Source organism: Pezoporus wallicus, unplaced genomic scaffold (assembly GCF_028554395.1).
Source record: "Pezoporus wallicus isolate ANWC-B61680 ecotype Strahan unplaced genomic scaffold, APGP_CSIRO_Pwel_v1 scaffold_13239, whole genome shotgun sequence".
NCBI lineage: Eukaryota > Metazoa > Chordata > Aves > Psittaciformes > Psittacidae > Pezoporus > Pezoporus wallicus.
The window spans coordinates 3,964,203-3,987,948 of record NW_026642052.1 but is presented as its reverse complement, the minus strand read 5'-3'; the positions used below and the strand labels follow the sequence as shown (position 1 = coordinate 3,987,948).

Below are 23,746 nucleotides of genomic sequence, written 5' to 3'. Positions count from 1 at the left end.
TGTTAAGAAAAAATTATGAGATTTTGATGAAATTGTTTGTGAAGCTTGTCAAAATCTGGTCACATTTCTTTAAGGTATAAGGTTATCAAGTTAATGCATTGACACCCAAAATTGGGTGGTATTAAAAGTAAATATTTGTTATGTAAGGCATGTTTCAGCAACTGAAGAATTATCCATTTGAGTACTAACTTACTAGATAATGCAGAAGACTACTATATGTCAGTATCATTAGCTTTCAGAAAAAGTCATCCTGATTTCAAAGAATTTTACAAACCTGTATAATCAGGTAGCCTGTAATTTGTCCCTTATGAGCATTACAGGTGTATTCATCCCTGTGTGCTAGCACTGCAGAAAACACTATCTGATGATCATATCTGGATGCTGTCTGTGGTTTTCAACAGTGTACACAGTGTGTACAGCTATGAATGGCACTCATAGCTGCCATTTAAGATGGGGCATGTGCATTACAATATAACATTTGTGAATAGGTTCAAAGGATTATTAATATGAAGGCTGTGGAGCAGTGTTTACTAAAACTTGAATTCAGTGGAAATGGACAACAGTCTTGATTGTACTCACATAGGAGTGGAAATGTATGTATTTGTATTAAGTGCAGTTTCTTGCCATATAGCATATGTTTTAAGTGCAGTTCCTTGCCGTATACCATAAGTTTAAGTGCAGTTCCATATACCTTGATTTTATTTTGCTTGTTGCAGAAGGTTCATTATCCAGAGACAAAACTTTCTGAATGCTCTTGTTCAGCTTCCCTAGGCACGAGCCAGAGTGGACATACAAATTCACTCCTGAATTTAGAAGTTATGTCTGTTCTTTCTTTTTAAAATACTACTTGTGTTTTTTTTTCCAGGATTTTGAAGAATTACAGCGACAACTTGAGTCTCGACTCCAGCATACTGAGATGTCAGGAGCCCATAATTCAGAGTACCAGACTTTAGCAGATTTAGAAAGGAAAGAAAGGGAATATTCTGAGCACGTAATAGATAATGTAACTTCCTAATTTTTTTCTAAAATTTAATCTAATTCTTTAATGGGGAATGTTTATTTATTTTTTTTCAACTGTTGGCTGGCCCACTGCAGTTTAGATGTGCATGAGTCCTGAAAGCATTTTTGCATCGCTCCAGCAAAGTATTTCCAACTCTCTTTGGGAACCAGTATGTTTTTTATACAAAAGCTGTTTTATCACACTGATTTTAGAGCTGAGAAATGTCTATTGATTGCCAGATGGTAAAGATTTATTTTAAGCCTGCGTATATCCTTTTAGGACTTTTATCCTAGCACCTTGGTTTCTTCATTCCTCCATAACTAAGAGAGTAATAAGAGACTATAAAACTCTTTCAGCTCAAATAAATACTAAGAAAATAATTAATGTATAACCTTTTAGTATGTTTTGCACATTTATGTGCATTTACGTCGTTGATGTAAAGTACAGTTTGATAGCAAGCATTTGATTCTCAAAGATTAATTTCTTTCTCATCACTAGTGTCACTACATCCAATAGCTTGAAGGCTAGAAAACTGGCGGTTAAAAATATGCTGTATATTTTTTCCAGTAAACTTGAGTCATCTGGCAGGTATTCTAGTTCCCAGTCCTGTTTTTGAGTTTTGAGCAAATTTATGGCTGATGAAAATGGAAGACTGACTAGTCAGACTGATGGCTCTGTGAGCTGCCTATGCTGATTGACTGTGGCACTTCAGCCGTGAAGTAAACAGGCCACCATCTCAGCCTTGGGCTTTTTTTATAAAGGAGCAAATATTTTTTTCATATCTAGTGGTTCAGTGCTTCACTGGGAATTTTCTCAGCTTCCTCTTGATTCTCTGTACCTTTCACTTTTTAGTGGAAGTCCTGGTAATGATGGTACACCTGTGTCAAGTTTCTTTTGCAATTTAACTTTGCTCTGTGAAAGATTGATTGTTTAGAGTCCTCCAGAGTTAGTTTCATAAAAAAAAACACTGGCAGCCTTGCTGAGCAACATGAGGCAGTTATTCACCAGTAGCAGTCATCCTTCAGTGGGCCTGGCACTCTTAAGCCAGCAGATGCTTTTCATCCATATTGAAAATTATTTCCCTGTATGCCGATTCATATAGTCAGGACCTGCATAATGTAAAGTTTTTTTTTGCCATACTCACAGATGCCGTAGTCACACTCACAGATACTTCATACAAATCTTGCTCATGAATACATTCTCTTGTCTTTATGTATACTGGTAATCCCACTGAATACCACAGAATATTCACAGTTGTGCTCAGTCCTGTTTGTTGGATTGGAGCTTAAAACCGGAGATGCCCATATGATAATGTATCAGAATTAGCATATCTACTGCACTGATACTGCATAAGTACTTAATTCCAGTACAGGTAATAAAGTGCTTGTGTAGCATGTGTCTATGAAAGACTTTGTGAAAAACTGTCAATTTTCAATTTTCCTTTTTTAGCAGAAATCTTGTTTGACTGGAATGGCTGCTCCTATAGCTAAACAGACTTACCAGAAAAAGGGCAGCAGTTTGTTACCTCCTTTTCATTTAACCATTAATACTAACAACATGATTGGCTTTTAGAGATGCAATATGCAGAGAACTAGCAACAAATTCATAGCAAGTTATACCAAATTACTACATTTAAAAAAAGAGTTGACCTACTGGTTATGTGCCACCCATATGTTTATCATCATATAGTAAAATAGGCTCTTTAGCTTTACAAAATGTTCACTATAATTAATTCTGAAAGCTGTCTGTAGTCTCAGTGACTTCTATCTCAGTAGACTTACATGCCTCTTACTATAATAAAATACTAGAGATTGATAAGGAAGCATGGATTGTTTTTTTTATTCATATTCTACAGATGGAAAGTTTCTGGAAGCAGACTGACAAAGCCCAGCAGGCTTTTTTGGACGAATCAAAATGCTCAAGTGCCAAAGCAACAAAGATAATGATGGATCTGACCGAGAAGATGATTGCAGTAGAAGGCTTATTATGTGAATCTCAAGATTTGCAGGCAATGGTAAAGTACAAAAAGAAATAAAAGTTGAGAGAGATTTAGTCAATCTGAACACAAAGAATGATTCAATTGTACAGATTCTGTCAGTCCTGCCTCAGGAATGATGTAGCCTCCTTATTTCAGTTGCCTTTTTCAGTTTTGTTGTAAAGAGCTCAGCTTCCATTGCAATTTAGGAAGACTCACACAAAGATGAACTCTGCACTTGAGTTCTCTTGCTCAAAATAGTGTTGAGGCAGTCATGTTAGGAAAAAGCGATACTAATGCAGCCAGCATGCTCGAGCAAGAGCACTAGATCTAATCATGAAGAAGAATTGTTGTCCTCAGCATTAGGACATTTCTTTTTGTTTCAAAGTGTTTATTCCACTTTCACCGATAAATCTCTGTGTGACTCTGTGTCCAGTGACTTTAACTGGAATCGAAAAGCCTTAGCATCTCTTAGTGATACAGTCTTAAGAGGGAAGGATGTGTTTACAAATGCATCAGCACTGTGCTTTATGTTGTTTTAAATCTTAACATCCTTTATTCATTTTGCACAGGACTTACTGGAAGAGTTAATTTGTAGATTAACATTACAATCAGTCTGGCCCACTGCCTTTATTAGTAATGTGGAGAATAAAGGGATAGCTAGTTTTATTTGGTTTACCAATAAAAAGGTGCAGTAATTATTAGCTTGTTAGTTTTGCATTGGAGCAGCTAAGTAAACTAAGCTGTCCTGGTATGAAAATAGCAACTGAGCATGCAATAAACCCACTGCTATCCTACACCAGTCACAATTTAAGTACAGGAGATTGTTATTCACACGGTCTTGGGAAGCCTCCTTAGTTTTCTGTATAGTTTGTGAATGAAAATCTCAGTGAAATGACAAGCACAACTGAAGGCTTATTCTTGGTTTCTAAACAGGGCTTTTTAATGTTTGTTTTAGGACATTCAGGAAAGGTTATTCAACAGGGAGCTTATGGTGAAAATGATTGATTCACTGAAGTCCTATATACCAGAAGAGTGCAAATGTAGATTAAATATTGTATCAAATATTCTGGACCATTTAACTGTAAAGAATAATCTCTCAGTCCGACAAAAGGAAGAACTTTTAACAGATCTGCACAAGGCCTTTTGGGAACAGTTGGCACATTTCAGTAATGGTGAGTACATAGAGCAGAGATCATGACTTAACAAATATGGGTATAAATTCTCATTAGCGTATTATAGCTTCAGCACTATTCTCCTCTGTTTTAAAAATTTATTAATGAATTGGCAAACACTGTTACTGTGATGGGTGGATGCTTAGAATGGAAACTTCGGCTTTAAGCCTTTTAAGTCTTGTTCCAGGCATTACTGTGAAATTACAGTTCACATGATCTATACCTTATTTCATTAATTTGAAGATTGAAGAGCAGTCACATTTGTTACAAGTATCTGTGAGATTTCTCCATTTACTGCCCAGATACTTGACATTGTTGATGATACTGGCTAACATGAAGGACAGTAATAGCTGTGTATGTGCAGAAGTCTTATGATCTCCTGCTAGCATGTGGAGCCAGAAGATACACAAAACATAGTTGTGCTATCACTCTTGTGAAAACATAATTTTAAGGCAAATAATCTTCATATAAACCTGATTTTTACTATATGAGACTAAAAATACTTTAAAAATGAAGTCTTTTCCTCTTCCTGTTGCACGCCTTCATGTCGCCTGTTAAATACACAATTATAACAGTCTAAGCTGACTGACTGACAAGGTTCTCCCTATGTCACTTGGCATGTTACCTAATGCCCAGCATATTGAGAAACATACCCCCAGCTTTTCTGATAGGTGCTGTACCAAAGGCTCAGTGGTTCAGGACTCATGGAAAATTATAGTACACATTCAGCAAAAATGAGGAGTTTTTTACTCTCAAACATTTTCCAGAACCATTTCTGTTACTAGTGGGCATATTTAAAGAAAATTGTCCTAACAAAATGTCATTAGGGTTAGAGTTCAGTGAACTAGATAGAATGAATGTAGTCTTGTTGCAGTATATTCTAGTTGCAGTGCTGCTCATTCACTTTCAGGCTTCATGCTGATAAATTGTGCCATGTCTCAATCAGGAGTTCACAGAATCACAGAACAGTTGAGGTTGGAAAGAACCTCGTGAGGTCATTTGGTCCATCTCCCCCTTACTCAGGCAGGGTCAGCTATAGCTGGTTGGTTGCCCAGGAAATGGAACGTGCTTAAAAAAGTAAAACCAAAAATAATCTGGAGTGCAACATTTTCACATATGACTCTGTGTTGACCTTGCTTATGAGCTCCTAACTACATAAATTGAACTGTACCTATAATTTGTAAGCAGAACACAAAGCCAGCAAGACTGTGTTCCTAGGAAACAAACAAGGAAGTAGTAAAGAATCAAGTAGTGTTTAAAAACAACAGTTGCTGTTTGTTCAGGTGACATTTTTATTACAGGCTTTCTTATACTTTCAGTGCACTTTCAAGTGTTTTGTTAGTGTATCATCAGCCTGTGGATAAGCACAATAAATTAGCATGGAGGATAAGTAAACTGCTTGGTGCTGTACTAATAAACTCCTTTACTTCTCCACAAAGTAATTTCTCATAGTTGCAACAGCATGATGTGGCAGAACAGCAACCACAGAAGACTATTCTTTCGCATTCCCCTTTAGCTGCCTGAGTTGGGGTGAAATACTGGTCTAGGGAAGGACAAGGGGAGGGAAATGAACAAAGTTCTTCTTAGGTGGACAGGCAGTGAGACAGGATGTAGTTGCAGACCATTGAAAGCACCAATTCCACTCTTCCGCACAGGGTCCAGATAGACTCAGGAATTTGTAAATCACTTGGACCTATAGGGGAGGTGAAGAGGGGAGGAACTTCGTCCCAAATATTTCATGGTACAAGTACAAGATCAGAGGGACTTAACTTTTGCTGCAGGTTTCTGGATGAGTTACTTTGGGAGGCTGGTATGGCAAATCTGAACTAGCACTGCTCTGGATCTTTTCTCCATGCCACATGTTGCTGCCTCTGTCCTTGCAGCAGCATCTGCATATCTGCAATTAGGTAATGAGCCGCTTCTTTTGGGGTCCTGTAGGTGGGAATCTGTTTCTTGAGCTAACACACTGCCTTTGCATGAGCAGCAGCACCAGTGACAGGGAGGGTGCAGGATGGTAGTGATCCAAAAACCTGGTAAGTTAAGTGCCATATAACAACCCAGAAGTTCACATCTAAAAAGACTGTCAGAGTAGGACTTAAATTTGAAGTTCTCCATGGTGATTACTTGCCTCTTTCACTCACTAACAGATTTCTGTGAGCTTATGTTGTGTGACAATAGCAGATGCTAATTTCTCCCTGTGGAGTTGTGGTATCTAATCATGAGTGTTTTACGCTTCAGAATGTATCCAGCAAAGCAAAGACCTGATCTTGAAACGACTTGAGAGCTGTGCAAAGAAGAAAGAAGAGTTCGAACACAGACAGAAAGCTGAACAAGGCAGTCTCCTCAGTAAAACTTTTCATAATGAAGATGTTCATGATTTTCTTAAGGTGAGCACATAAAAGCTTATTTTCACTGTTCTGTTATTTTTTAAATATATTACAGATTCTTCCCTGTTCAATAAAGTTGTGATTTTTGAGTCTCCCTGAGAGTCAAGCATAGTAGCACCAGGAGGATAGTGTCAGACCCTTATTGCCTAGGTTTGCTTGGAGACTTTTTCTCCAGTATTGGTCTTGTTGCATTGGAACAAAATGCCGAAGGGTATTAATGCTAGATTACATGTTTTGTAGAAAACATTTTTTACTGAGATACTATGTGTTTGGTTCAACATAGGAAATCTCTGGAAGAATGTATCTGTCCTGCCTTACAGAAGAAAGCATGCTGCACTGATGTAATTGCTTTTCTATGAGTGAGGTTACTGAGTTCAAAAGACTATCAAATTTCACGTAAGCTGAGGGAAAATTCATTATGATTGCTGGCAGGATATATTAGAGAAGGTTTGCCATAGATAATTTAATATGGTATGTAATGGCCAGTGTAATGTTTTCTTGGCCGTATTTTCTATAAAGCTCCATTGTTATAGTTCAGAATACATATAGGAGATCAGTGTTCTTGGCTGTAAATGCTGGGAGCTGCAAAACTCCTTCAAGTGCTGAGAACTACAGACCCAAGTTATTAGGAAATAATAATAAAAAAAATCAATCCTCAATTTTCATTAAAAGAAATAGTTTAAGGTTAAAGTGGTTACATCCAGCACCATTAAACTTTTGATGAAATCTAATAACTTAGATAAATTTGTCTATGAGAAGACTCAGATTCCAGCTGTAATAAACTGTCAAAATTTATTGATCTCAACAGTGCAATTTTGTAGTGCAGGGCCAAGTTCTTCAATTATATTGTATGAATTGGATAATCATAGAATTGTAGAATCGTTAGGGTTGGAAAGGACCTTAAGATCATCTAGTTCCAAACCCGTCTGCTGTGGGCAGGGACACCTTACGCTAAATCATATCACCCAAGGCCTCGTCCAACCTGGCCTTGAACACTGCCAGGGATGGAGCATTCACAACCTCCTTGGGCAACCTATTCCAGTGCCTCACCATTCTAACAGGAAAGAATTTCCTTCTTATATCCAACCTAAACTTCCCCTGTTTAAGTTTTAACCCGTTACCCCTTGTCCTGTCACTACAGTCCCTAATGAAGAGTCCCTCCCCAGCATCCCTATAGGCCCCCTTCAGATCCTGGAAGGCTGCTATGAGGTCTCCACGCAGCCTTCTCTTCTCCAGGCTGAACAGCCCCAACTTCCTCAGCCTGTCTTCATACAGGAGGTGCTCCAGTCCCCTGATCATCCTCGTGGCCCTTCTCTGGACTTGTTCCAACAGTTCCATGTCCTTTTTATGTTGAGGACACCAGAACTATACACAATACTCCAGGTGAGGTCTCACAAGAGCAGAGTAAAGAGGCAGGATCACCTCCTTCGACCTGCTGGTCACACTCCTTTTGATGCAGCCCAGGATATGGTTGGCTTCCTGGGCTGCAAGCGCACACTGAAGCCGTCCCATGTTCATTTTCTCATCAACCAACACCCCCAAGTCCTTCTCCACAGGGCTGCTCTGAATCTCTTCTTTGCCCAACCTGTAGCTGTGCCTGGGATTGCTCCAACCTAGGTGTAGGACCTTGCACTTGTCATGGTTGAACTTCACGAGGTTGGCATCAGCCCACCTCACAAGCGTGTCGAGGTCCCTCTGGATGGCATTCCTTCCCTCCAGGGTATCAACCAAACCACACAGCTTGGTGTTATCAGCAAACTTGCTGAGGGCGCACTCAATCCCACTGTCCATGTCAGCGACGAAGATGTTAGACAAGACCGGTCCCAACACCGATCCCTGATGGACACCACTCATTACTGGTCTCCAGCCGGACATTGAGCCATTGACCACAACTCTTTGTGTGCGGCCATCCAGCCAGTTCTTTATCCACTGAGCGGTCCATCCATCAAATTGATGTCGCTGCAATTTAGAGACAAGGATGTCATGTGGGACAGTGTTGAATGCTTTGCACAAGTCCAGGTAGATGACATCAACTGCTCTACCCCTGTCCATCAGTTACGTAGCCCCATCATAGAAGGCCACCAAATTGGTCAGGCAGGATTTCCCTTAGTGAAGCCATGCTGGCTGTCACCAAGCAGCTTATTGATTGTCAAGTGCCTTAGCATGCCATCCAGGAGAATCTGCTCCAGGATTTTGCCAGGCCCAGAGGTGAGACTGACTGGTCTGTAATTCCCCAGGTCATCCATTTTCCCCTTCTTGAAAATGGGGGTTATATTTCCCTTTTTCCAGTCATCGGGAACTTCACCTGACTGCCATGATTTTTCAAATATTCTTGTATGCAACACCTGTGCAGCAACACCTCACTTCAAAACCAAAGGTTTCAGACACTTTTAAAGAGTAGAGCACATTTTACATCTTTGACTTTTCATAACTTGAGACAGATAATTCTGTCACACATTTTTGTAGCCATTGAGCACTTGTGACTGTACTTCCTTTATATACATCACTCAAATCTCTTGGATGCATCCAAAAAGCTTAAGAAATTTTGTTTTAAGACCTCTCCCCTATTAATTTAAAGCCACACAGCTTTGTGCAAGAAATGCTGTGTTCTGTACATTTTAGGAATGCTAACAAATACACTTAAACTTTACACTGGTGATCTGCTTATGACAGGCAAGTAGAAATGGGCAACTTACTCTTCATGTTGCATGACAGAATACAACTGAGTCAGTATTTTCAAATGTCTGTGTGCAAATAATAAAAGTCAGAAATTTAAGCCTTTCTGCTACCACAGTGGAGAGAGCCTTTTTTCCCCCCAGAACAAATGGGGTCTTGAGTCCAGAGACTCTTTGAAGAATAAAAAAAATGGTATGTATTTCCCATTTAACTCCCATGCTTTGACTTAAATAGTCCAGTAATTATTTTGTATAAACTGTCCCCTCAGAACTGAGGAGGTATTTTAAACCTGTTTCATGGTTTCACAGCCAGCCCAGTGAAGGTATTGGTTCTGAATCCTCACCATGAGCCCAGAGTTGCACCCATCAAATGCACCTTTCTTCTTTGCCTTCCCCCCTGCACCTAATCAAAAGGCTCGCACCACCATGGTAGCAGTCTCAGCAGTAACTGACCTTTCTGCTGAATATAGAGTGCTTGCCGGTTATGAAGGTGGGGTTTGTAATGAACTTTCTTCACATCAGTTTGTTCTGAACACAAGTTGGATGGTAATGATTTAGCTGCTGCAGCTCTGAATTTTAATATGTGTCTCCTTCTCTTTCCACTGGAAAAGGAGCACTTTTTTTTGCTTCATTTTTTTTTCTTCTTGGTTGTTTTTTTTGCTTTTTTTTTTTTACTTTCAGAAAATACACGAATGATCAAATGAAGCACACAAGCCAGAAAGTGCCAGTTACAATATTGGGTACATATTATTTAACCCAAATTGCTTAGGCTATGGAGTTTCATATCTAAGACTGGGTGTGCTCAAATTAAGGCGGTAAGGCAATGTCCCTCTGACTTACAATTCCAGCTGAACACTTAACTGTTGTGATGGTACATGGCAAAGGGATCAGAGAAAGGAAAGAGAGAATCACAAGAAGCTATCAAAATTTTTTCATCTATTTAAATACAGCTGTTGTGTTTCTTTTAGGCTTACCATGAATTGCTAGAGAAGCATCGGCAAGCACAGTGGGAACTGGAGGAGGAGGATGACTGCGGGAGCACAGAGGCTATTGCAGACCTCTACAAGGTGCCATCTCTAGTGATATATGTCATTTACTAATATAAATTCTGAAGATCCTCTAACCCCATTATGCAATGTCCAGCCTTGGGAAGGATTGAGAAATTGCAGGAGATACCATGGTGGCTCTGGCAAACCTCAAGACAGCACAGATGTCCACATTAGCTTGCCTTTTCCATGATCTTCCCAACACACTACATTTCCTAACCTCGTGGTGGCTGACAAGGCTTCAATAATGCTGAGAGCATATATGTCTGGCATTACATTACCAGGAGATACATTTCATTTATGTAACATAATTATCTCCTCTGCACCATGGTAGGATGATACTATTCTTAGTTAACTTCACTTTATCTCCAAAAATAGTTCTCTCATTTATCTTCCTCTCAGAGAAGTTGTTTTTGACACTAGTTAGTTCACTGAAATAAGTTCAGATCTTTGGTATAAGTAATATTTTATATTTCTTTATATTCCTGATTTGGAAAATATGTAAATGCTTCATACTTTTGCACCGTATTATTTCCTGTCTGCACTGAAAATGTGAGATAACGTAGTCTATCTCATGAAGCCTAAAACCAGCTAGCAGTGACCTTTAATTAGGCTGGAACAAATCACTTTTAGCTCAACAGGATCCTTGTCATGATTAATTATGACCAGATCAGGGTATTATGGAAACTTGTAGTTCCTATTATATTAGGATAAGATACCCACACAGTCTTAATTAGCACTAGTCCAAATGCACTTTTTCAAATTCAATTGATAAAAAAATCAAAGCAACTGTATTTAGAACAAGTAGTTTTGCCATGGTTTTATGTAATAGTGCAAGCAACAGGATATTTGATAAGCACTACTTTGGAGAAAGGATTGGAGAAAGGAAAAGTTTGCTTGGATGGCTGTGCCAGTGAATTAGAGTAGATTAATTGTACAAAGCTGTATAATTTAAGTAGAATCATCATGTCTTCTGATGCTGCTATGTGCAGTCCATTCTCCAGAGTTACTAATTTATCCATCTCCTTCCTCAATTCACAGGAAGATTCTGGAGACCAAACAATTCTTTTTTACCCTGTGCAGTTCCACCTCATTTGTGAAATTATATTGCTTTCCTTTATTGTGTACTTTGCTTTAGTGACGTTAAGATCAGACTGAAAATCTTATTTGTTTCAGCACTGTTAGCTAAGTTTTCTTTTCCATTAAAGAAAAATTGGTTTGGGTGAATTAAGTCTTTATAGAATTGCCAAGCTGCCAGGAGAGCTGCATAAACTTGAACCTTGCCAATTCACCCAGGTCTAAGCCATTATATGCCATATTACAGCTGCTCTCTTATTCCTAGATCCAAACAAACACTGCCAGACATGAAAAACTGCAAGTACTGTGATCCAGCTGGCATATGTTGAATAGGGGCCCACAAATCCTAATTTACACCTTTTTTTTCTTTTACAAAACATTTTTATTGTGACATTTAACATAAAGAGCAACTGCACTGTCTCCATTTAACCCTAAATACAGTTACTACAGACTGTTTTAGGAGAGCAGACTGCCTCTGAATATACCTTGTAAGCAGCATAAGTTAGAAAGAAGAGGAAATGCAAATAAGCATAGCTCTGCTGTCAGTAGATGGAGTTGTTCTGACTTCTACAGCTGAGGTAAGTGCAGTAGTTATACATATGTTGCCCATTACCTGGGGCATAAAAGCAAAAATAGATTTGCCATTAAGGTAGGGGGTTGCATCTCACAACTGCAGTGCCTTTGCTTCTCTCCCTGCTCTACCACACTTTCAGAGAAGTGCATTTGGACAAGCAGAAACCTTTTCCTGGGCAGCAGGGCTTTGCCTCTTCACTTAGTTTCTCTGTGTTTCTGCTAGGGAGATAACTTTACTCCTACCAGTGGGGAAGGCAAGATACCCATGTGAAGGCAGCAGTGATTTGAAGTACTCCATGGTGCAGTGGTGTTACTGCAGCTGAGGTAGACTGAGGCAAGCAAACATTAGACTCACCAGCTGGGTACCAGCAACCCTTACGTGGCAATAGTCAACACTGTGCTGCAAGATCTGTGTCCCGGTCAGGTTTGGACTAGCTGATGTGTAGAACATCTATGAATGTTAGATGCTAACAAACTAGCCAGCTAGTTTGGGAACATCTGCAAACACTGCAAATCTCCCTGGTGTCATTCCGGAAGGCCTGTACTCCTAAAGCTTAGCTGATAGTCATTTGCGTTGCATTTTGTTGGAAGGTTTGGACTCTGCTGTTTCCGTACTGTGAGCAAAGAAAAGGTTCAATTAAATGTTTGGTTAAACATTCTGTTTACTTAATCTCCATATTTCTATCACTGAAAGCATGTGTTACTAAGTGTAAGTTAGAAGGCAGGAAAATGAGTTCACAAGTGGAGAGTTGTATTCTGTTCTTTTATACCATTCTAGTAGAAACAGAAGCTTAGCAATATTACTGAAAAAACTGAGTGAAACTCTCTGAACTCACCCTGGCATGCTCCACAGATACTTAGATGAATATTCCACAGCTTGTGGTCCACAAGACATCTACAGACAGATTGCAAGACATTTTAAAAAAATGCATTAATATATTTGTAAACACAGAGTGGAAAGAATTAGAAGTAATTAAATATTCAGCCCAGTTTTTATGTTGTTGTAAATGAAAATTGGCCTTTGAAAACTGCACAAAGTAGTTAAAAGATTTCCGCCACACAGAATTAAATAGCTGTTGCATTTAAGGGAAATAAAACTGAGATGTCTTAATAGGAGATAATTTCCTAAATCCAAGAGGAGGAAAAGTGTTATCACAATGTTTCCATAATGAAAATTTAGCGATAGCATCCTATATGCCTTCTCTCCCAAGCATCTCATACTCTCTACTGGTCCAGGATTAAAGAATTACTACCTATTCCGGGCTGAACAAACTTGTGTTGTCCAGTACTCACAAGATTTAGGATTCCAGACAATTTCATGCTTGTGTACCCATTGCCATCTTGACTTTGGTTGGAAACCCCTAGAACTGGAATGAATCACACCATGCTTTTTATGTTAATGGCAACAGAACCCAAACCATGGTAGGATTTTTTGGTTTTTTTTTTCCACATCCAAGCTCTCAAGTTGTTCGGGCATCATCAATATTGCAATTTATAAGCACCAGTATCCTAGTAAAGAACAGCCATGTTGGTTCAAACAAATGACCATTTGGAGAAATATCCAGTAAGTTCATGTACTGTAACAGCACCGGTGTTGGAGAGATGCGTAATACCAACTTACCTAAAGTTAGGTCCTATCCTCAGGCATACCTTTAGCTAACAGCAGTTACTAGCAGCTTTCAAAGCCACTCTCTTAGAGCATACAGGTGCCTCCATCCTATATCAACTTTCTAAACCATCCACCCCCGTTTAAGTACTGTAGCAAAACTCATACTGTAGATAACAAGCTAGAATTGCTTGCATTTTCGGATTGCACTCTTGACAAACTCACTGAACCAAGCACAGAAGCCAAAGTGCTCAGCCATTGCCCTAAGCTCATGGTCCTTATCTGCTGTAGTTGAAAGCCACTAAACCTTTCTATTTCTTTTTTTTTTTTTTTTTAGGAGAAAAGGACCTGTCAATGTCTTATATGTGATAAAGGCTTGCATGCGATAACAAGTTTAGACTCTCCATTCCTCCGTCGGTTGTGCACTAGAATGACAACTTACTTCAATAGTTATCTTGGTTTGTCCTAGCATAAGCGAGCAGGGAAGCAAGCCTGACAGACTTAGTTTCATGAATAAGTACAAAGATAATTTTAATGGAAGAGGTGATATTAAAATATAAGGAGAAGGTCACCATGCAACCAAATAGGGAATCAATATCCTGGGGACAGAAAAAAAGATGCCACTTACCTGTAAGTGCCTCTCACTTGTGGGAGAAGATCTTTACCTCGTTCTCACATGGTAAGGTTCTTCTGAACCCTTCTCAAATTTTTAGGCCTTTGTTATTTTTTATTTTTTCCTCACTTACATAGTTTGTGAGTTCATCAATATAGATTTATATAACCCTCTAACCCTGCAAGCTACAGTACATAAAAAAAATTGTCCAAATTGGTGAATAAATACGTAAAAATGCAATGATCTGGAAGCTGACTGTGTTTGCACAGAATAATTGAGTAGGTTTGTTTTGTTACACATGAATAAATCAAATTATTTGGAATGGAATCTGTGGATACCTGAAGTGGATGAATGAGTTTTGTTTGGGTGATAGCGTAGGACTTTTCAGGCACGTTAGTGGAGTAAAATAGTCCACTGTAGGTGAATAGTCTGAGTTCAGACACAGGCTTCATAACTAATTTTTGAAGTGCAAGTTCAGGAAAGTGGAGAAGTGATTTTGACTATCACAGTGTATCATAACTCAAAAGAGGACTTTTGTCAGAGGTAATTGAATGGCTCAGCCGAATATTTTCATAAACACAGTCTGCAGATTTATCCTGTACACAAGGGATATTGTGCTGCAGTAACAGTTCTGTGCTAGCTTGGGAAGCTTTTCAATTGTAAAGTTTTTACTGTAGTATTATTTTAGGTGACAGCAAAAGCACCCCCATAATGTAGACTGTTTTGTTTCTCATTTCTTATGATCTTTTGAAAACATTAATATCTAGCTCTCCAGGTCTGTCACAAGTTTAGCAAATGAGATGTTCATCAATATTTAATATTTCATTTTCTTTTTTTTCTTTTTGTGAATTTCCTACTTACGCAGCAGGGAAAGGAGAAGGGAAATGAGGTTAGTGATCAACAGTTCATTATTAAGAAAACAGACATGCAGATTCACAAAGTAGATCAGTTAACAGTTGGGAACTACATTGTCCATGGTAAGATAATTATTTCTCCTCAGCTTTAACATCAAAACCATAAAAACCACACAATTTACTGTCATTTATAATTCCCCTTTGCTGATAGCAGTCACCCAGAATGTTATTTCATTTGACCTGACAGAACACAGAAATGCACAGGAATTTAGACTAAAAGCTATTAAATAATGATTATTGTCAACACGTAAAGCAATAAACATTTTATGAATGGGTAAACTTAAATGCAAGGTTGAAGCAAAGTATTTGATTTTTTCCTTTATTAAGAAAAGGGGAAAATTAACATCTGTCAAAAGAAAAAGTACAGATTCTCAGAGACTTACTCTTTCATTACTTTCCTTATGTTATTTCATTAAAATGAGATATGGTTAGGGATACTTTTAAGTAGAGTGGACTGTATTTTTGGGTACCGAGTGCTAGCTTCTTTTACAGGTAAATCCCCCGCAGCTTGCCTCAGGTGGAAATCTGTATCAAGAGACCTGAGTGATCAAGTTTGTGACCTCCTTCCATACAAACTGGGTCTGGTCCTAGTTTTGGCCACCAGTTAAGTCTGATCTGGTATTTCAGTCAAAGCTGATACAAGATTCCTGATATGGATGGTCTTCATTCTGAAGTTTGCTTCTTTCCTTACTGATAAGAAAATGTATTTTACCTGTGTATGGATTCACAATTTAGTAGTTAGACCTAGTAAAGGACGTAACCTTTTCTACAAAGGCAAGTTTCTAAGAAGGAAGTACAGAAAGAGAAGTTTGAAACTGCTTTCTGAATAAATCAGGACTCAAATTCCAATGAACCTCTATTTTAAATGCATGGAAATACAACTTTCTTTGTTTTTTTTTTCCAGTATTGGGGGCCTATAAGGATGCTGGGGAGGGACTCTTCATTAGGCACTGTATAGTGATAGGACAAGGGGTAATGGGTTAAAACTTAAACAGGGGAAGTTTAGGTTAGATATAAGGAATAAGTTCTTCAACTGTGAGGGTGGTGAGGCACTGGAATGGGTTGCCCGAGAAATTTGTGAATGCTCCATCCCTGGCAGTGTTCAAGGACAGGTTGGAGCCTTGAGTGACATGTTTTAGTGTGAGGTGTCCCTGCCCATGACAGGGGGGTGAGACTAGATGATCTAAAGGTCCTTTTCAACTCTTAACTATTCTATGATTCTATAATTAGTTTGTCCTATGGATTACTTCGATGTCATTGTATCTTATTGGTGCTAGGATTCTTAAAAGTAGTCTCCTGTTTTCATTTCCAGTTAGCATTCCATAATTCTTCACATGGAAGTTAGGAAGAAGTACATGCAATCAGCTTTATTTCATGTGAGTTTATAATGTGAAGTATCTTCCAGTGACCAGTGGCATCCAAGAATATTTGGAGTATTTATGGGATGTATGATCCGAGTATTGAATCTCTGTTCATAATAAGATACAGTATGGGTTGGGAGATGAATCTCTTACTTCCTAAACAAGTGTCCTAGCCCGCTGAGCTTCTGGAGGTACAGGCAAGAGTGTTCTGTAGCTTTAAGCAGAAATCTTAAATATTTTAATGAAATACTAATGTATGACAAGTTAACAAATAGCTATCACGATTTTACTATTCACTGTAATCTCATCTGCGTGTAAGAACATTTTAATCATTTGGGTTTGAGGGAGAACATTAATCTTGTTCTTTGGTTTTGTAGTGAAATCAGATAAGCTGTGTATTTCCCCTGTTTTTTGACAAAATTATGTATCTATTGCCTTGTTTGAAATTCAGATGCACTCAGCATTTTAATCTAAGCCCATTTTATTTCTGCGTATACCCCGTCGTATTTCTTTATGCTTGATGAATTCCTCTGGAGATTTTTTGAAAAGCTTTGAGATTGACTGCCAGGTACTACAAGCAGGTTCATGCAACACTGCAATCAGCTATTCTATTAATGGCATCAATTTGAATAAATTTTGTTAAATAAAAGTTCTAAAACCAAGAGGTGGTGTATCAGGAAGCTTGTAAGAAATGTTTTGTAAGGGTTCTAGTCCAAAAATAACATCCTGGAAGCAGCAGGGTTTCTTAATGGTTTTCTTCTTTGCCTGTGGAAAATAAGCTTTATAATGTGTAGTGCACCATCCCTGTTCACAGACAGACTTTATTGCTGTTTCAGATCAAGTATGTTCCTGAGACTAGAAGTAGTTTTGAGCTATGTTGTTAGCTTGCGTTGCTTTGGTAGAATTCGGTCACATCTGTAATCTTTCCTAAATGTAGATTTACCACTTCCCCTACCAAATTGTAAAAGCCCATTCCACTCTGTTTTTTTTTCAAGTGCTGGGTTAAACAGTGTGGCCATCATACCGGACCTGTGATCCTCTGGGTCGAGCATGGTGTCGTGTTAGAGTCTGTGGTGCAAGAGCTACCTGAGGTCTAATGTCCATATGATTATGTGTTCACATTAAAGAAGCCAGCAGCCAGTAGTTCCTTGAACACTTGAGAAGTTAGTGTTTTGATAATCATCACTGACAGTGGTTTATTTTGTGATGCTGGACCATAGATGAGACCAGTAAGTGCAGGATTTGTCCTGCACAGAGAAGGCTTTCTAACAGAACGTAAAGGGAGAGTGTTTAAAATCACCATTCCCGGGACTTAAAACACCTGACCAGGATTCCTGTTGCTTTCCCTTCCAGTTTGCAACATTCATAAGATGTAGAGAGCACATTGCTTAGTCCTGCTTCCGCTCCATATATTCACCCATTTTCATTTTTAATGGGACTGCTGATGTGAAAAACTGCCCTTCAAATCTTAATCCCACTTTTTTGTCCTTTCATATACCAGTTTCAGCAGAGGGACATGAAGTATTTTGCTAAGAAATAGTTAAGCAGCTTTGGTCTAAAGATAACTTGGCCATCACATTAATGAGGCAACGTAGGTGAGTAATTTTGTGAGAACAAGACCTATTTACGTTTTTCCTGGGTAAATTTTTCCACTCTGATAGTGCCAAAGGTGGGCACGCAGTATAATTTGAAGCTGGAGGGAGTGCAAGCAGAGCTATTCACTTGGTCTTTAGATAAAATGGCATAAAGGCAAGTAAGAAAATACGGTTTCTGTGTTCTGTGCAAAAGACTTACTGGTAAATAATACCAAGCTGTCAGCGTGCCGTGGAAATGCTATCAGTTCTGCAGCAAAATATGTTGCAAAGTGATTTAGCTGCCATAAGTGGAACTCCGTGTAAGTGTAGAGTTCCTTAACACCCTGCCTGAGATCTTTTAAGATTGCAATAGAAATGCCACAGACTCCTTTAGACTGCTTCTGAACTATTTCAGACCCAAGAGAAATTTTTATATCCCTGAACACCCAGTAAATGCAGGAGAATTACCTTGTTCTGAAAGGCTAGTAAAGCTCAGAGAAGAGATGGTTTACAGAGATACAGTGATTGTTCTTTAAGTGTTGTATAGGATACAGAGATTAGAAAATAGGATCTTTGATCATAGAATCATAGACTCAGCTAAGTTCGAAAAGACCTTTAACATCATCAAGTCCAACCATTACCTCAGGACCACCAAGACCAGCACTAAAGCTATCACTGAGGGCCTCATCTACACAGTTTTTGAACACTTCCAGGAATGGTGACTCCACCACTGCCCTGGGCTGCCTGTTCCAATGCCTGATCATCCTCTCAGTGAAGAAATTTTTCCAGATATCCAATCTAAACCTAGCCTGATGCAGTGTGAGACCCCATCACTTGTTACCTGGGAGAAGAGACCAGCCACCTCCTGGCTCTATCCTCCTTTCAGGTAGTTGTAGAAAGCAATAAGGTCTCCCCTGAGCCTTCTCTTTTCCACTAAACAACCCCAGTTCCCTCAGCTGTTCCTCATCAGACTGTTCCTCCAGACTTTTCACCAGCTTCTTTGCCCTTTTCTGGACCCACTCCGGCACCTCAATGTCTTTCTTGTAGCAAGGATCCTGATGTTGTGTTAAATCCCAGAATCTGGAGGTGTGAATTTTTAAAGAGCAGCAGAAGGGAGAATTCAAACACTTAGTGCATTAGTGGGTTTGCATGAGTATTGGTAAGCTAAGCCAGACCCACAACTACACAAATTGTATATATATAAATATATATATATAATTGTAAATAAAGATAGTAAAAACCCTGCCTCTTGTTGCAACAGTAACTGGTATCTGTAATAATAAAGGATTAAGGGAGATCCATCCTTCAGCATAGGATGGAACTGTGTAGAAAACATTACCCCAATGATACTGTCATGTCCAGATTGCCAGCAATTGCTAGAAATTGGAGAAGTGTTCCCAGAAATGAGGTATCCAATTGTTGGGTCTTTGTCTAATTCTCATACTTAGTACCCAGTTTCAGAAACCTGTAGCGTAGTTTACAAGTATTCAGAACACTTTGAGATTAAACAAAGCCAGTGGGAGCCAGATTCTGAAAATCCTGTGTGCTTTAAACAGGGAAGAGAGTGGAGAAAATCAAGACACCCAATCTTGAAGGTGTAGTGAACACTTTTGATAGTAGCGTGCCTTGATTTTATCCATAAGAAGAGGTTGCTGCAGGAAGCAATTAAGCTAAGCTATTGTTTGTGAAACGGCTAATTAATACGGTGATTAGCATCCTAGAGGGATCCTGGGAGGAAAATAATAATTTCATATTCAGTGCACAGTTTGGATATTTTACAATAAATAAGAAATACAAAATAAAGATTTTTTTTTTTTAAATCTGTCTATTCAATGGGTATAGATAAATCTAAACACAAAATAGATAAAGGTTCTGTGGAAAGTGTCATTTATCATTATGGAGGCACAAAACTAGTTTTCACATACAGCCTAAGATCTGGTCATTATTTCTGAGTTCTTGACTGCACAACTAAACCTCTTCTTTTGTTGTTTGGGGTTTCTTTATTTTATTGGGGGGGGGGGGGGAAGAGCAGCTTGGTCTTTCTTTTTTATGATACAACATCTAGCAGTTGGAATGGGCTCTTACACAATAGCATATTTTGCCAGTGTATCTCCCCAGAAAACAAGTCCACTACAACTTTTCATGTCTATGAGCTGCAGACAGATGTTTTTTGACATTCAGATAAATATCTCTCTGAGAGGTTCTAGATTTTGATCACTAGTGAGATTGGAATTAAACCTGCGTTTAAAAGAAGTCAACAGCTAGAAGCGTTGACTTGTTCTTGCAACAGGAATGCTGTATTTTAAGGAAAAAAAAAGAAATACAAGCATTTTCAGGAGGGCTAACACTGATATACAATGAAAAGAAAACCAAGTAGGCAACAAAGCTTTTTGGACTGATAAGATCATGTGGCGCTCGTACAAAAATAGCTCTTCCTACTGTTGTTGTACTGCAGTGTCCATGTGACCTTTCCAACGTGTTTTTGTTTTCTTTCTTCTGCTGGGGAAAGCTGCCTGCCCTCACTCCTTCTCCTCAGGGATTATATCAAGTTGTAGTAAGTTTGCAAACACAACTCATATCATCACTGTGTATTTGACAGTGAAATTATATGTTCTGAACAGACTTCTTAGCTTGGATGACAACTGACTAAATCACCCACGATTGAAAACTGCTCATATGAGACCAGTTTTAATAAAACCACCAGAGGATGTTTGGTTTTTTCTTAGCTTGAACCTCTTGTACAGCAGAAGAAATTTGAATAATTCTGTCCTTCAAGCATTGAAGAGTGTCATATTTTGGAGCGCCAACTATTAGCATTAATAATGTCAGTTTTGCGTAACTGAAAGCCATACTGTCCCTTTTTACTCTTCCTTCTTTCTTGCCTTCATTCATTTCATGTCTGCACCTTTGAAAATGTGTTGTACTACACTGGGTTGTTTCCACAGCAACTTTCAAAATAAGTGTCTTTATAACACATTGCCATAGCCAGTAAAATATTCCTTGCAGTGCAGCTGCATGTGAGCAGCAGTTAAGATTCAAGGTCTCATGTGCTCATGTCCCTATTGCATTTTAAATGACATTGTGTTCCTTGAACCAAAAGTTGTTCCATCTACCAAACCTGGTCTTTTTAACTCAAACTTTGGATTTTAGCTCTAAGGGTCAGTCACTGCCCCACTGTCTTCACTAGGACATGGTTCCCTTCTTCAAGACATGCAGTGGAACAGCCCCAAAGGGCCAGGGGGTTCACTTTGTCACTTCTCTCTGCCCTTTTTTGTCCCTCTGTTAGGAGCTGTACTCTAAAGCTTCCCATGCTTTAGTGGAGATGGTGACGGAGCTGTTTCTTCAGACACTGCCTCTTGTGACTGGCCTCTCCGTAAGAGAGTGTGAGCTTCTGAAAGAGGAATGGCAGGAGAATTTGGTCCCTCAGCTGGAAAAATGGGAGACCTACTACCAGAGACGCTGGAAACTTTTCCAGGAACAGCTACTGCAAGAAAAACAAGTAAGACCTGTACTATATTCTGGGACCCCAGGGCTAAAAACTGGGTACAGAAAAAAATACGAAGATATTTATCTGTGGTAAAACATATTTTGTATAAATACACAGCTCAGGTCCAGACTTGGGATGGGCAGTTTAATGTGCAGTATGGAGTGAACATATATGCTGTATGTGGACTTGCATAGAGGAGTCAGAGAGTAATTACTGAACATCTGTCCACAGTGTTTGATGGTTTTGTCAGGACATAAACATTTTTTGTCAAGGATTCTGTATGATGTTCTCAACTCTTCATCATCTCCAGAAACAGCTCAAAACTTCATCTGGTCTATTTGGAGAGGGTACATAATAAGCACAGTTTAGAGGAAAGGAGGCTGTACAATAATAAGTATTTCTTAGTAATTTTCATGTATTAATACTGCACTAATTGGAAACATGTCATACATACTTTATATAAAACTTATTCTTTACTCTGAGAAGGTGAAGAAACACATATCTTGCTTTCCTGCTCTGTTTGTGCCCAGCGTTCATTGACACTGAAGGAGAAAAGCAACAAAAGCAAATGCTATTTTGAGATATTCTAGTCAAGTCTAGTCTAGTCTGTTACAATAGTACATTCAACAACAGCGAATTCTATTGTATGATAAATGTGGAGGCAGGTATCTTCAGCATTAAGCTGGAACTCAAATATACCTTCAATTTATTCATGCAGTGCTAGGTCTCTATTAATACTACTTTGAAGACTAAAACAGCTTAATCAAAGAAAGACCTTCTCTACACAAAGGTGTAACCCTCCTAAATGTTAAGTGTGTGATGCAATGTATGGAGTGAATGGAGCTTCTTAAATAAAAGGTTGGCAGAGTTCTTTAACACAGGCAAAGTCATGCTTTTACCTACTGTCATTCTTCACAGTGCCTGGATAATCCAGTACATGGTTAATAAGGTACTGATTGTGTCCCTAAATATTACAGACTGATGTAAAGTATTTTCAGGAAACTGTGGGCTGGTAGAGTGGTTTGGTTGCTGGGGGTTTTAGAAAACCCGTGGGAATACAAAAGCAAAATTACTCATTGGAAATTCCTAGCTATTTCCCTTTTTTTTTTTTCTTCCCTATTTTTCTTAATCTGGAGTCAGGCAACATGCACATCCCTGAATATTTTATGTTTGCTTTATTGTAATTCACCTGTTATCTCAAATATTTTACAAAGCAATTCTGCTTGCCTCTTCTGTTTCTGTGTCACAGGGATATCTAGCAAACTAAACTAAAAAGTGCTTAGGATCAACTGCTGATGCCACTGAATTTGCTCACATGCTTTCAGTTAAGGGCAGGCATTTGTGTTTTCTAGGGGTGCTGGATAGCATTTAGTGTTTGAATACCATCAGTAATTAAGGAAGCAATATCTGACCTCAACTTCTTTTTTTGCCCCTTTTTATCAAGTATTAGATTCAATACCTGACTTGGTGAGCTTAAACCTCTAGGTTGCATTTTGTTTTCACGTTCACCCAGGATTCACAAATTGCCTGTCCTTGTATGTGAATGACCTTAGCAGCCAGGTCTGTTACATGAACTATGTGTCATAGCACATGGAGCCCAAAGCACCATGGTGGTATCTGCTGTCACTAAAAACCACAGTCAAAGAAGGAGGGGGTTCTGGTGTGCAATTTACAGTTGGTCTTAGAAGTCAGAGTGCATATTAGGGCACCTCTGCTCTGGTCCTTCCACTGTCCCATTGAGCCTCAGCTGTTGTTCAGGGCCAGAGAGGATGCAGTTTAATGGCTAGGACTCTGTCCACAGAAGGGGATATCTCAAGTTAGAAGTTTTGTTCCAAACATGCTGTTGATGCATTCCTCTTTTACTCTCATTGGGCACAGCACTGAGTCAAGAAACCATACTACCCTGTTTTTTTTTTTTTTTTATTTCAAGGGATTAAAAGGATTGGTTCATCTCCAGTGCTCTGTTGCTCTTTGGGCAGCGCTGTATGATGGATTCATTGTAGTGTGAATTCAGATGTTCCAGTCATGCCCAAGCATATGTTATTTAAATTAGTAGGTTGACTTTCCATCACTTCCAGTGTTCTGTAGCATTCATAATATACAGCACATATCCTGAAAAAAAAACTTAAAGGGTTTGCTGGCACTGTTAACAGTAATTACTGAGCTATAGAGGCATTCACTTAGCAATGACAGAGCAATCACACTGGTCTCTGGGTCACCAGCCCTGCAGTTGGGCCTTATTCAATATAATAATTTCCTGAGCAGCAGACAGAGCTGTCCTAA

The 23,746-nt window shown here is 38.9% G+C and overlaps 1 protein-coding gene across 4 annotated transcripts in view; it reads left to right on the top strand.

The window, feature by feature from the left end:
- EVC (EvC ciliary complex subunit 1) overlaps positions 1-23,746 on the top strand; it is a 59,008-nt gene that overhangs the window by 13,602 nt on the left and 21,660 nt on the right. For all 4 annotated transcript variants that reach the window (XR_008974578.1, XM_057426594.1, XM_057426593.1 and 1 more), the window contains 6 exons: positions 866-1,003; positions 2,856-3,014; positions 3,934-4,150; positions 6,389-6,537; positions 10,181-10,279; positions 21,263-21,475. Coding sequence is in view for 3 of the 4 variants with exons in the window: in XM_057426594.1 (XP_057282577.1) it covers positions 866-1,003; positions 2,856-3,014; positions 3,934-4,150; positions 6,389-6,537; positions 10,181-10,279; positions 21,263-21,475 (975 nt within the window). In the remaining variant the exon portion in view is untranslated. The remainder of the gene's footprint in view (positions 1-865; positions 1,004-2,855; positions 3,015-3,933; positions 4,151-6,388; positions 6,538-10,180; positions 10,280-21,262; positions 21,476-23,746) is intronic.